The sequence below is a fragment of the Mus pahari genome, chromosome X (genome assembly GCF_900095145.1).
Source record: "Mus pahari chromosome X, PAHARI_EIJ_v1.1, whole genome shotgun sequence".
Taxonomy (NCBI): Eukaryota; Metazoa; Chordata; class Mammalia; order Rodentia; family Muridae; genus Mus; species Mus pahari.
This window is the reverse complement of record NC_034613.1, coordinates 12,460,518-12,475,058: the sequence shown is the minus strand read 5'-3', so window position 1 is coordinate 12,475,058 and position 14,541 is coordinate 12,460,518. Positions and strand designations below refer to the sequence as shown.

Below are 14,541 nucleotides of genomic sequence, written 5' to 3'. Positions count from 1 at the left end.
GAGAGAGAGAGAGAGAGAGAGAGAGAGAGAGAGAGAGAGAGAGAGAACACACATGTATGCTACTGTAGATGGGTGTGCATGCTGAATATATGGATTCCAGAGGACAACCTCAGGTTCAGGTGTGGGTCTTTGCTTTCCATCTTGTCTGTGGCAGTGTCTCTTGTTTGCTCCTGGACATGCCAGATTAGCTGGTCCAATAGCTTCTTGGAATTTTTCCATTTCAGTGTAAGAACACTGGATATCACTATTTTCAAATCCTTTGTGACTTGATTCTTTCTTTTCTTATTATGTCAAATGAAGCTTTAGAACTCAGAACAATCCTTATGATACTCTATACAACTATATGGTAGTGGCCAAACCAAACTGATAACCCTTCACCTTCAGTAGCATGCATAAGGAAATGGAAGGTCAGACTAGAGAACAGTACATTCCAGCAACTATTCCTCTCCTGATTTTAATGAAGTCTTATTAATTTTGTCATTTTTATAATATAGCTGGTGGATGGCTGTCTAGAATTATACCTCTCTCTATGTCCATTCTTCATCTATTCTCTCAACAGCTTAGCCACAGAGAGAAACTGGTTTCATACTCATGGGGGTTGGCATCCTCATGACCCTCTGGAATTGCAATCACACTTGGCTCATGTTCCTTTCTTATTCTACTAATGAACACAGATATAAGATATCCATACACACATGTCTGTCTATATATGTTCATAGTCCTTTGGTTCTATTTTAAAGTTGGAAGAGCTGGCAGTTTTACAGCTTTAGTTCAGCAGGCTGAGACAGTGGGGAAGTAGGTTTTCTTCATACCCACAAGATAGAGGCTTGGATTTTTGTCCTTTTGCTTTCAGCCAAACAGAATGTTAAATTCCATCCATATTTGCTTTCTGTAAAAGTTGTAATTAAATTATTTCCGGATGTTTGTCATATGCCTGTGAAATCAGTGACCCTCTGTTCCTCCACTGCTGTCTGTTATGCTGTTTTTCCACAGACATGGGCTTACTTCTCTCTGTCATCTGGAGCACTGTTCTGTACAGTCAGTAGGATAAGTGCCTATGTGTCTCCCTGCATTTTCTTATGAGTACTGAGTTTTTTGAGCTTTAAACAAAATGCCCTACGTATTTTTTAAGTCTTTGCAGTTATGACCTTTTCACAGTTTCCTATCAGAGGATATATCCAGATCCAGCAAATAAACTGTGTTGTTAATAATGTTGTCTCCAGTTTTTTAGAATTCATTTTCTCAAATGCAAAACAGCAGTAACAACAACATTACCCCTCTGCAGTCCTGGTATCCTGCTCTTTCTTCAATCAGAAAATGTGCATTGTAAACTTAGTATCACAGCATGGGGAGTGATGATGGTAAATAGAAATCTACATTGTTTGGAGAGTTACTCAGAGAAGAGCAGTATACTATGGGACTTGGCTAGGTCAGATCCTCAGGATGGGGTTAACCATTTACTTTTGCTGTGATAGCTTGTATTGCTATGTTTAACGACAGCATCATTCCTCTCACTGCTTCCCTTTGTTAATATGGGTGCATTGGACTCAGAGCAAAAAAGGGAAAGTTTGCTAAACACCACTCAATATTCAGCATCTGCTAATGAATCTAGACATTTCCTGGAATTGAAGAATTTGTATACAACTGTATGCCTCCCTTTATTAAAGGTTTATTTTTACTTGTGTGTGTGTGTGTGTGTGTGTGTGTGTGTGTGCGCACGCGCGCACCGGTGCATGCAACATGTGTATAAGTACTTGTGGAGGCCAGAGAGGCCATTGGGTATTCTGGAGCTGAAGTTACAGGCAGTTGTGAGCTGCCTGACAACAACGTGGGTTCTGGGAATAGATCTTGGTTCCTCTGGAACAGGCTCTTAACCACTCAGCCATCCCTCCAGCCCCTAAACCTCATCTTTTGTCAGTATTCATTGTGAGGACCTATGAGTATGCTTTACTTTCTTATCTGATGAGGATGTAAATAAAGTTAAGAAACCATGAGGAATGTAAAGCAACTTCTAATGTAAACAGTTTCTGTAAATACTGTTTAATATAAACTCTGTGATAGGTCACCTTCAGGTAGTACAGACCATTGTGTATCATGACAAATGCTGAAGATCTGTGGAACTGCTTTGTCAAGTAACTCTTCATCAGTACATAATTGTCTGACCAAGGACTGAAATAAGACTAAATAAGGGACATTATAAAAATCTGGGGGAGAAAAGCCCTGAGAGGATCAAGCAGTCTCTACCCCCCTGCCCTCAGTGCTTCCAGCAGCTTTGGAAGGAAGCACTATTACCACAGCTGATCCTAGTTATTGTCAACACGCTCTCAAATGTGAGCAACAAAGCTGAGACACTCAGCATAGCACCATAGGCACAAAAATATTACTGTGATGAAAGTTTAGAAGCAATAAGATGGTTCAATATAAGAAGCATAGTGGTCTGAGGAAGTGGTTCAGTGGGCAAAGCAAGTGTGAGGATCTGAGTTCAAATCCCCATTGGTGCATCTATAACTCCAGTGCTTCTGGAAATGAGAGGTGGAGAGAAAAAAATTACCCAGAAGTATAAAAGCCAGCTAGCCTGACAAATGCAGCAATAAAAAGACAGGTCCCATCTCAAAGTACAAGGCAAAGACTGACACCCAAACTTTTTCTCTGATTTGCATGTATGCCCTTGCATATTCTCATTCTCCCTCTCCCTCTCTCTCTTTCCCCTATCCCCTCCCTCTTCCCCCTCTCTCAAACACACACACACACACACACACACACACACACACACACACACACACAGAGTCTCTCTGTCTTGGTGTCTCTCTTATACACATACATACATACATACATATGTATATGGTTTCACCCACAAAATACCAAGAGATGTAACTTGTTTACTAGATTTCCAGAGAATAATAACCCCTAAGTAACATCCTTGCAACAAACAGGATAGGACATTTATAGAGTTTTGTGTTGTTACAGGAGAGAAGGGTGCACAGGAAGCAAAGATGCAGGCTCTTGGTGGAGTCCTACTGCTGGATGCAAATGCTCAGCACACTGTAAATCATGAGAGGTCATGGGACTTTCCACATAGTCACCAAGAGAATGAGCAGAAAAATGTAAATGGGGAGAAAGAAATGTGACTTTTCTTCACTTTAGATAGGACTTTGATAGCAGAGCAAAGAAACAATTCTACTGGCATATATATAAAATCTCCATCCATCCATCCATCCATCCATCCATCCATCCATCCATCCATCCATCCATCCTAGGGGGCAGCTTCTACAAAGGTATGTTTGTAGGCCTAAATCCTGTGTGAGTAATCACAACTGTTTTGATTCCATACCACACCTGCAGAGCAGTGTTCCATAGCAGAGGGTTTGTTCACTGCTCTGAAACCTTAGGACCAATTGTATACATGATATACTTCCTTCCTGCTCCATGCAGAGGACCCCTAGACATTTATCAGAGTTCTCATAACCTCCTATGAATGAAAACTGAAAGAGACCAATAATATATCAGGCTTTGCTAGAGCAGCAATGAAGATGATCAGGAAAATAAAAAGAAATGTGACCAGCAGCCACCCTGCTGTGGGTAGCTCACATTACTTACCAGCACAGACATTCAGAAAGCAAGACTAAGATAGCCATGACATTGCAGTGGAGAAGCATGCAGAGCAGGGCTGAGCAAATTCTGGCTGGCCATCTCCACCATCATCTGATTTGTTACCACATGGGAATAAAATAAATTGAAATTTAGCTGTAAGACCTGGTAGACACTGAAGAAGTGTTTGTCTTTTGCCTGTTCACTGGGTAATTGGAAACATCTGCATTATGGGCTTCTTTGTTTTTGTTTGTTTTGTTTTTTAGGCATCTCTTTTTGGTAATGGTAAAGATGCTTTTTAAAATGAAGTCTGACTTTTCTTATACCTTTAAGGTTGTTTCATAATTGGTCAGGATGAGATTATTAAGAACATCATTTTAAATTTGTAGCTCAAGAAATAGCCCCTGAATCATGACTGCTTAAGCTTACACTACAACCTCTAGCCCCCCAGCGGGTATAATTACTTTCTCCATGATCCTCAGTGCTTGGAATGACTTAAGCGAAAACATTTTCCCTCCTCCCACTCTGATTTGTATGTGTGGCAAAGCATGTTACATTTGTATCAATTAAACATTCCAGTGGCCTGGTCCTCCAGAACAGATGACAGTAGGAATGGTTTGAAAGATACTATGGGGAAAAACAAAGGCTCAGTGGTCCTTCCTCATTCTGTTCTGGGCAGAAAACATTACACTTTTCTCCCTCCCTCATCTGTCTCTACTAGAAGCCTCAGAAATGAGAGATGAAAGAGAAGCGGGGTTGAGTCTGTTTATGTGGCCATATTAACCACTGTTCTATTTAATCCTTCTAGTGGCTAAGGGACTCAGATCAGCAATGTGTTGCTTCCATACTTTCTGTTCTGCCACATGACTGACTTTTTAAAAGTTCAGTGATTAATTTGTTAATGTTTAAAACTCTAGGATAGGCAATCTAGAAATCTACCCAGAGGCTGGAGAAGAGGAAGAGAGAAACCCGTGCCCTTTTGAGTTAGGCATGGAAGTTCGGCACATAGCCATATGGCAAAAGGGAGGTAGTTTCAGACAAAGAGTGAAAAAGTATACCAGAGAAAGCATACATTTTTTTTCGTTCTTTTTCCTTTTGTGATTTAATAGTTTAGCCATTATATTCATTACATTCCACGAGAAAGCCTAATATTTCATCTTGGATCTATTCCCATTGGTTACCTGTAGTCATTTGTCAGATCCATCTCTGAAACATCCAAAAAAAATGGTGATGCTGATAGAGAACAAGAAGGCTCCCAGGACTGTAGCACATAAGGCTGTAGTGGTGGACCTGTCACCCACAAGGTGTGGAGCTTGCAGAATGGTCAAGCAGAGAAAGCATACTTAGGCTCTGGTCAGTTTCTGAAAGAGACAAAAAAGAAAGGGGGAAATGGATTTTTCTGGGTATTTCAGAAAAGTGGGCAGGCTTAATCCAGTTGCAAGACTGCACCTCCATAAATGAGTACACAGTAAGCCAGGACTAATTTTATTTTTATGTGTGTCACCCTACTTCAGGGCTCATCGTTGGAGTGATCCTGAGATATGGCACCCCTGCTACCAGTGGTCATGACAAGTCACTCAGCTGTACTCAGGAAGACAGAGCCTTTAGCACTTTATTAGTGAATGTCAGTGGGAAGTTCTTTGAATATACTCTGAAAGGAGAAATCAGCCCTGGCAAGATCAACAATGTGGAGCAGAATGACATGCTTAGGAAGGTGAGTTGATACCATGGCTTTCTGGGACAAGGTTGTTGATCCCCTGGCTTCATCTTGACCTTAAGGAGAGAAATTCTCCCAAACTACTGGAATATCTGTCACATTTCTGGTTTACAAATTTGTAGGGTGCTTCGGGATCAGAATTAGAAGGAGGAGCCAGATTTTAAATTTGTTGCTTCAGCAACCAGCTTTACTGGCTAGGACCTATAGCCTGCATGGGCTACTGATGGTGTGACATGTTGGTGTTATCCCTTGCCTTGTTTCTTCAACAGTATCACTTCTTTACTCATTGTTGTGAAATGAGCTTAGAAATGAGCTTCCTCTCTCTCTCTCTCTCTCTCTCTCTCTCTCTCTCTCTCTCTCTCTCTCTCTCTCTCTCTCTCTCTCTCTCTCTCTCTCTCTCTCTCTCTCTCTCTCTCTCTCTCTCTCTTTCTTTCTTTCCTCTTTCCTTCATTTATATCTTTATTTCAGTTTTTCAAGACAGGGTTTCTCTGTGAAGCCCTGGCTGTCCTGGAGCTAGCTCTATAGACCAGGCTGGCCTCAAAGTCACAGAGATCCATCCACCTGCCTCTGCCTCCCAAGTGTTGGAATGAAAGGCATGCACCATCACCACACAACACTTATCTCTTAAAAAATATTAGTTTCCCTTTTAGCTTAGTCAATATTCTGAAATGCAATTCCTAGTTCTCCATGGCTTTCTTGACATAGTCTAAAAATATATGAGTGCTTACACATATTAATGATTGATGCTAAAGTCTTACCTAATATTCAAACGCAGGAGGACTTGTTTTAGAATTTAAGTCTAAGGATTATTTCTCAATTTTAAAAATTTCATTTCATTTTCTTTTAAGATAGTATCTTAAAACACAGCTCAGGCTAATCTCAAATCCATTGTCCTTCTATCTCAGCCTCAAAGTGCTAGAGACCACCACTATGCATGGTTCAAGCATGGTTTTTCCTTTGACTATGGAGTAGCAAAAATGTTTCAGGAAAAAAAAAAGGGTTACACAACACCCAGAGAAAGATCCACTCCCAGGCACTCTAACACTCCCAGGATCATAGGATCAGAGGTAAGGACACAACATCTGCCATGCCACTGGAAGTAACTGGGACCAGCAGGATCCAGGCACCCAGGAAATCTGCCTGACCAGTGGCACGGGTTCCTTCTGGTCTGGGCCAGTGCCCTGAGCAGTCCATGGGCATGAACTCTGCAGCTAGTCTCACAACACCCAGAAGAAGCTCCGATCCCAGGTGCTCTAAAATACCCAGGATAACAGGAACACAGGATCCCAGGGTCTCAGGGTCCCAGAGGCAGCTGGACTCCCAGGAACTCTGACATACCCAGGATCTCAGGATCATAGGATCCAAGAATCACAGGATCACAGAGACAGTTGAACTCTGAGGAGTTCTGATACAACCAGGATCACAGAAAGGACAGGCTCCAGTCAGGTATAGCAAGGGCAGGTAGTACTAGAGATAATCAGATGGTGGGAGGCAAATGTAAGAACATAAGCAACAGAAACCAAGGTTACTTGGCATCATCAGAACCCAGTTCTCCCACCATAGCAAGTCTTGGATACACCATCACACCAGAAAAGCAAGATTTGGATCTATAATCACTTCTCATGATGGTGATAGAGGACTTTAAGAAGGACATAAATAATTCCCTTAAAGAAAATACACGAGAACACAGGTAAAGAGCTAGAAGCTCTTAAAGAGGAAACACAAAAATCCCTTAAAGAACTACAGGAAAACACAATCAAACAGGTGAAGGAAATGAATAAAACTATCCAAGATCTGAAAATGAAAATAGAAACATTAAAGAAATCACAAAGGGAGACAACCCTGGAGTTAGAAAGCCTGGGAAAGAGATCAGGAGTCATAGATGCAAGAATCGCCAACAGAGTATAAGAGATAGAAGAGAGAATCTCAGGTGCAGAAGATACCATAGAAAACATTGACACAGCAGTCAAAGAAAATGCAAAAAGCTAAAAGCTCCTAACCCAAAACATCCATGAAATCCAGGACTCAATGAGAAGATGAAATTCATAGGTATAGAAGAGAGCAAAGACTCCCAACTTAAAGGGCCAGTAAATATCTTCAATAAAATTATAGAAGAAAACTTCCCTAACCTAAAGAAAGAGATGCCCATAAACATACAAGAAGCCTATAGAACTCCAAATAGGTCCAGAAAAGAAATTCCTCCAGTCACATAATAATCAAAACACCAAATGCACTAAACAAAGAAAGAATATTAAAAGCAGTAAGGGAAAAAGGTCAAGTAAAATAAAGGCAGACCTATCAGAATTATACCAGACTCCTCACTAGAGACTATGAAAGCCAGAAGATACTGTGAAGATGTCATACAGACCCTAAGAGAACACAAATGCCAGCCCAGGCTACTATACTCACCAAAACTCTCAATTACCATAGATGAAGAAACCAAGATATTCCATGACAAAACCAAATTTCCACAATATCTTTCCACAAATCCAGCCCTTCAAAGGATAATAAAGGGAAAACTCCAACACAAGGAGGGAATCTGTGCCCTTGAAAAAGCAAGAAAGTAATCTTTCAACAAACCTAAAAGCAGATAGCCATGTGATCATAATTCCACCTCTAACAACAAAAATAACAGGAAGTAACAATCACTTTTTCTTAACATCTCTTAATATCTATGGACTCAATTGTCCAATAAAAAGACATAGAGTAACAGACTGGTTACTTAAACAGGACTCAACTCTTTTCTGCATTCAGAAAATCCACCTCAGTGACAAAGACAGATACTACCTCAGAGTAAAAGGTTGGAAAAGAATTTTCCAAGCAAATGGTCCCAAGAAACAAGCTGGAGTAATCACTCTTAATACTGAATAAAATCAACTTTTAAACAAAAATTATCCAAAAAATAAAGAAGGACACTTCATACTCATCAAAGATAAAAAATCTATCCAAGATGAACTCTCAATTTTGAATATCTATGCTCCAAGTGTAAGGGCACCCACATTCATAAAAGAAACTTTACTGAAGCTCAAAGCTTTACACATCACACCACACACAATAATAGTGGGAAACTTCAACATCCCACTCTCAGCAATGGACATATCATGGAAAAGTAAACTGAACAGAGACACAGTGAAACTAACAGAAGTTATGAACCAAATGGATCTAACAGATATTTGTAGAACATTTCATCCTAAAGCAAAAGAATATACCTTCTTCTCAGCACCCCACGGTACCTTCTCCAAAACTGACCATATAATTGGTCACAAAACAGGCCTCAACAGATATATGAAGATTGAAATAATCCCATGCATCCTATCAGATCACCATGGACTAAGGCTGATCTTCAATACCAACAAAAACAACAGAAAGCACACATACACATGGAAGATGAACAACGCTCTACTCATTGATAACTTGGCCAAGGAAGAAAAAAAGAAAGAAATTAAAGGCTTTTTAGAATTTAATGTAAATGAAGACACATCATATCAAAACTTATGGGGCACAATGAAAGCAGTGGTAAGAGGAAAACTCATAGCCCTGAGTGCCTCCAAAAAGAAAGTGTAGAAAGGACTAGCAACCTGACAGCACACCTGAAAGCTCTAGAACAAAAAAGAAGCAAATTCACCTAAGAGGAGTAGATGGCAGGAAATAATCAAACCCAGCACTGAAATCAACCAAGGAGAAACAAAAGGAACTATACAAAGAATCAACCAAACCAGGAGCAGGTTCTTTGAGAAAATCAACAAGACAGATAAATCCTCAGCCAGACTAACCAGAGGGCACAGAGACAGTATCCAAATTAATAAAATCAGAAATGAAAAGGGAGACATAACAATGAAATATATCTTAAAATAATTATTCTGTTTGTTGAATATTAACAGTTCAAAATATTATAATCATGTTCTACAAATACCATGGACATATTAGTGATAGTTTTTCTCACTGTGCTTGAAATTAGCATTTTCTTAATGTTTAACTTCAAAGAATTTTTGCTATTTTGAAATATTTAAAATATACTTACTGATAAAATAATTTCTCTCCTAGAAACACTGATAATCTTTTTTAAGTAAACTGATTGTTAGACAATGTATACACTGTTATAATGTGTTTTAAATACTCTCTCACTATGTCAGGTAGTATCATATAAGGGCTTTTGAATATATTCCTTAATGATTCATTTTTAATATTTTATGCTCTTTTACTATGCTTAATTCCCAAAGAATATTTTGTGTGCTTTGAAATAATTTAGTATTCAACATTAGATATAGGATCCTTAGTTATGGATGGTATTAAATATTCATTAATGATATTTTAGGGTATGAAAGGATATGAATATAAAAGTTGAACAAATTTTTATCTATTATTTGATCCTCAAAATACTCAATATTATTAATATGTCTGATGTATAAAATGTATTTAAATAATAAAAAATTTAAGGAAAAAAGATTACGTGTCTCTCATGTGGATGATTTCTAAGATAGGCAAGAAATCAATATTAAAGATTTATTCACATGGGTAGATTAATTGATTTTATTTCACTTAGTCATTTTAAATATTTAGCCTACTCCTACCTCTCCCCCCAAGTTTTGCCTTTTTATAAATGCTAAGTTCCTTTGGGCTGTACTATTATTGGCTGTGTAGAAGTGTCAGTGTGAGCTTCTTTTTATCAACAGCAATCAACTTCAGTTGATGACCAAGAAGCGGCTGACCTCACTGATAACTTGGTCTTGGCCATGTGAAGTATTTCCAAAGGGTGCTCCCTCAAAAGAGACTTAAATGTTATAGAATTAGGTCTACAAAAGGGAAGTTAATAAAAACTCGTAACATTTTAATTGCAATTAAGCCTTCATGAATCTGTGATGAAAATCAAGATGTTTTTATTTTCTGTTGAAAAACATTGGCAGCAGCTGCCTGTGAGTTCCTCAAATTGCCTCAAACTGTTGTGACTTAATATGTATTAAAACAGAGTACTGGAATCTTAAGTGCTGGGGGCAGCCATGGGCAAGAAGAACATGCCAGTCAATAGGTAAATTTGACTTATCTGATGTGATGATTTAACACATTGGCAGCTTTGGTTCTAAAATGAGGCACTTTAGTCAATGGCTTCCCATATTAAATAAATATTATCCAACCAGTTGAGCTTTATCTCAAATTTTACCTTTTCCTTTTTTAAACTTTCAGGTAACATTTGATCCAGAGGTATTTTTCAACATTCTGCTGCCTCCAATTATTTTCCATGCTGGATACAGCTTAAAGAAGGTATGAGCATTTTTGTTAACGATTGCTTAAGAATTTTCTCCTTTGTTCCCCAATGTAATTTTTTTATTATTTGGGAATTTCACATAATGTACCGGATCACTTGGAGGACTCTACGAGTCCTTCTAGCAGCCCTCCTTTCGCATGTGACCTACACCCAGAAAAAGAAGAAGGGAAGAAAAAGGAAAAACTACCAAGTCTAATTTGGGTTGCCCATATACTCACTGGAGCATGGTCAAACTCCCAGTGGTTTGCCCCTTAGAGAAAACTGCACCAGGAGTCTGTCCACACTTGCACCCTTGCCAGAAGCCATCAACTGTGAAGAGCTACACTTCAGCAGCCTCATCATAATTTTTAAGAGTTCTTTTCAATGGTTTCCAGTCTAGACTGTTTTTTGGGGAAACAGAAGTCTCAGTGTTGACCTGGATAATTTCTAGTTTTCCCCTTAAACTCTCAGATTTATATGTTGTGTACCCACTCAGAAACTATAGATCTCATCATAAGTGAATTGTTTGTTTGAAAATATAAGAGCTCTTCCAAACTGCCAGCAGGAATGTAACGTGCTGCAGCCACTTTGGGAAACAACATAATAGCTTCTTGTAAAAGTGAAGTTGAAGGTGTCTTTTTTTAGGCATTATTTTATTAGATATTTTCTTCATTTACATTTCAAATGCTACCCCCAAAGCCCCTTATGCCCTCCCCCAACCCTCTTAAGGCATAACAGCTTCAATGCTGAGGATTTCTAGACAAGAACATAAACTTTTGTTCACACAAAAACCTATGCCTCATTCTTCATACTATCTGATTTGTAAGACAAAACACTAAAGTAAACAAAAGGCCTTCCTGCTTGTAGTGGTTAAACAAACTGTAGTATACCCATACCATAGAAAATGAGGCCTGCTAACACACCCAGATCATAGGATCAGAGGTGAGGAGGACACAACATCTGCCCTGCCACTGGAAGTAACTGGGACCAGCGGGACCCAGGCACCCAGGATTTCTGCCTGACCAGTGGCACAGATTCCTTCTGGTCTGGGCCAGTGCCCTGAGCAGTCTATGGGCATGAACTCTGCAGCTAGTCCCACAACACCCAGAAGAAGCTCTAATCCCAGGTGCTCTAAAATACCCAGGATAACAGGAACACAGGATCCCAGGGTCTCAGGGTCCCAGAGGCAGCTGGACTCCCAGGAACTCTGACATACCCAGGATCTCAGGATCATAGGATCCCAGAATCACAGGATCACAGAGACAGTTGAACTCTGAGGAGTTCTGATTCAACCAGGATCACAGAAAGGACAGGCTCCAGTCAGATATAGCAAGGGCAGGTAGCACTAGAGATAACCAGACGGCAGGAGGCAAGCATAACATAAGCAACAGAAACCAAGGTTACTTGGCATCATCAGAACCCAGTTCTCCCACCATAGCAAGTCGCCTGAGTGCTGACTCATTCCTTGTTCTCAGCCCCTCACAGGAGAACAGAATTAGCTGCAGGGCTATCCGCAACACTTCCCCCTTTCCGTCCAATTAAAAGAGTATTTTATCTCAGATATAATTGAACACAACTATTACTATTTTGTAATTTATGTAGTACAAGAGACCTAACACCCTGTCCATCATCTTTCTTAAATAGACCCTCTGGCATTTATCCTTACTTAAAAGACTATAGTTCTGCACCTGGCTATGTCTTGGCTTTAGAATGAATGCCATCTGAAAACCATCCTCTCAAATCTGTTCCTCTCCAAGTAAAAAGCCTGGGTTGGCTAGGATACTATGTAGTTTTTCAACCCCATCAGAAATCCAAGAACGACTGATATTAACTGAAAACATATAGGAAGCCTAACACAGCTTCCAAAACTAGCCAATTTGTACAGACTGTTGATCACTTGGACAGTCCCTTCCTTCAACAGGTTGGATCATTGGTCTTCAGTGTACTGGCCAGGGTCATCTTAGAGACATAGAGAAACAGGAATATTAAGGACTAGCCCACCCTGTCTTGGAAGAATCAAGCTGTCCTAACCTGTAATTGTGTCCTTCCTTTGGACAGTATTATGTCTATAGATGAAATGAGGCAATTCTTGCCTAGTGGCTGTTTTGCCACAACTGGAGTACCTCAAAGATGCTCAGTTTCTTCTTTGAATCAAGACAGGGAAAGCTGTCAGGAGCAGACTGGTCTCAACAACAAGTTAATAAATAACATTAAACATCATATTCTGTGGACTTCTGATGTTTTTGAAAACCAACTATCCATGTGAAGTAATCTGGACTGTTCTCTGTTACCTACTCTTAGCCATTTCTTATTAAAATAATTGAAAACACCCTAAGAATAAACTCAGAGCCATGAATTTCCTATTTGGCCCTTAACACACAGGCTTAAACATCTCAGATCTGTATATAATAATAGCAATAGAAGGACTGGGTTCAAGTCTTGTACTTCAAAATTTTTAGTATCAAAGACAACCTATAATAACCACCCTCAGTCCCAAAGCCTAGGGAACTGGGATGACGACTCTTCATAACTTCTTCAAGCTGAGTATGGGTTTTGTGATATTTTGAAGGGAGGGCAAAGGGTAGGGAAATGGGGGAGTTTGTTGGCCTTTAGACGGTATTAGTCTCTGATGTCTGTGTCCTGACTGGATCAGGATGAAAAACCAAGACATCAGGAGTTCTGGTAAGCCAGTTCAGCATGTCTGGTGATGAAATTCACCAAGGCTGTATATTCTGTAATATATAAATCTCAAAACAAAATTTTAGTATTATCAATATAACCTATTTGTTTGATTCTCTGGAATCTAGTTCTTCAGGGGTTCTCCTTCTATCAAATCTGATCCATATAACTGTGGAAGGTGTAAATACCTTAATCACCTTTTCCAAAAACTCAAAGACAAAACCTTTTCCCCAAATCAGCATATCCCTCAGCCTGTAACTAGGAAAACCTGTAGCTTGCCCTCTGTCCCAGAGGAACAATAAAAAAATCACAACACTCAAAATCACATACATTTTAGCCTATTTAGGCGTTTCTAATTTGTCATGTCAGGATATTAACCCGAAATTCCCATGGAACCCATGTTTGACAGAATATGAGTATCCTGTAAGACTTATTAGAGCAATATATCTTTATACCATCTTTAAACCAATTAATTCAAACTTTCACTAATATCTGCCTATAGGAAGCAGATAGTTTTTAATTGTTAAGCTCTCTGCCTAGAGCAGTCATCCTGTTATAGCGTCTGTTTTGCTCTCTACCAGGAGCCACAGATTTTATTTAATTAATACCTATTATAATATCTATCTATTATGCTCTCTACCTGGAGCCACAGTCTTCTATTAATTAATACCTGCTCATAGCAGGCGATTATCACTGTTCTCTCTACTTGGAGTCAGTGACTAATATTCCCTATCTAGTTCCGAACCACAGGTGAAATTTCCCATCTTTAAGTATCAAAAGGATATATCTCTCTCTTTATATCAATGAATTACCTGGTCTGGAGCCCTTTGTACCTTTGTCTCTTGAGTTGTCTTTATTCACAGGAAGACCTGAGTTCAGAAAGACAGGTGTTGTCTGTGTCCCTGTTTGAGGGTGGGGAGTGAAGGATACTGGAAATCAAACATAGAAACGCTTTCTCAGGCATATATGCCTCTCTGCCATTCTCTGTAGGCCCCTCAAACCCAGTCAGCTTCGAATCTACACTGCTGCATCCTATATTGCTGCCCAAGCCCCATTCAGGGGTTGGGGGGGCAATAAATTTTTACCTCAGGTTAATTGAGTTCAAATCAATACATTGGGCACCAATTTGTTGTGGTAAATCTCCAACCCAAATAAGCCCAGGCAATGAAAACAAAACTCAATTAATATGAATACATGCTGTGCGCCTAGATTGGGCAGATCTACTGCTACACTACCATCTTCCCCATAGAAGAGACCCCTTAGAACTTGTGGTACTTCTGCTCCACTTTTCTCCTCCTCCTCCTCCTCCTCCTCC

At 39.6% G+C, this 14,541-nt stretch overlaps 1 protein-coding gene across 3 annotated transcripts in view; it reads left to right on the top strand.

Annotated features, from left to right (window-relative positions):
• Positions 1-14,541, top strand: part of Slc9a7 (solute carrier family 9 member A7) — a 194,680-nt gene that overhangs the window by 83,040 nt on the left and 97,099 nt on the right. For all 3 annotated transcript variants that reach the window (XM_029534384.1, XM_029534383.1, XM_021188219.1), the window contains exons 2-3: positions 5,103-5,302; positions 10,487-10,564. In XM_029534384.1, coding sequence (XP_029390244.1) covers positions 5,103-5,302; positions 10,487-10,564 — 278 coding nt within the window. The remainder of the gene's footprint in view (positions 1-5,102; positions 5,303-10,486; positions 10,565-14,541) is intronic.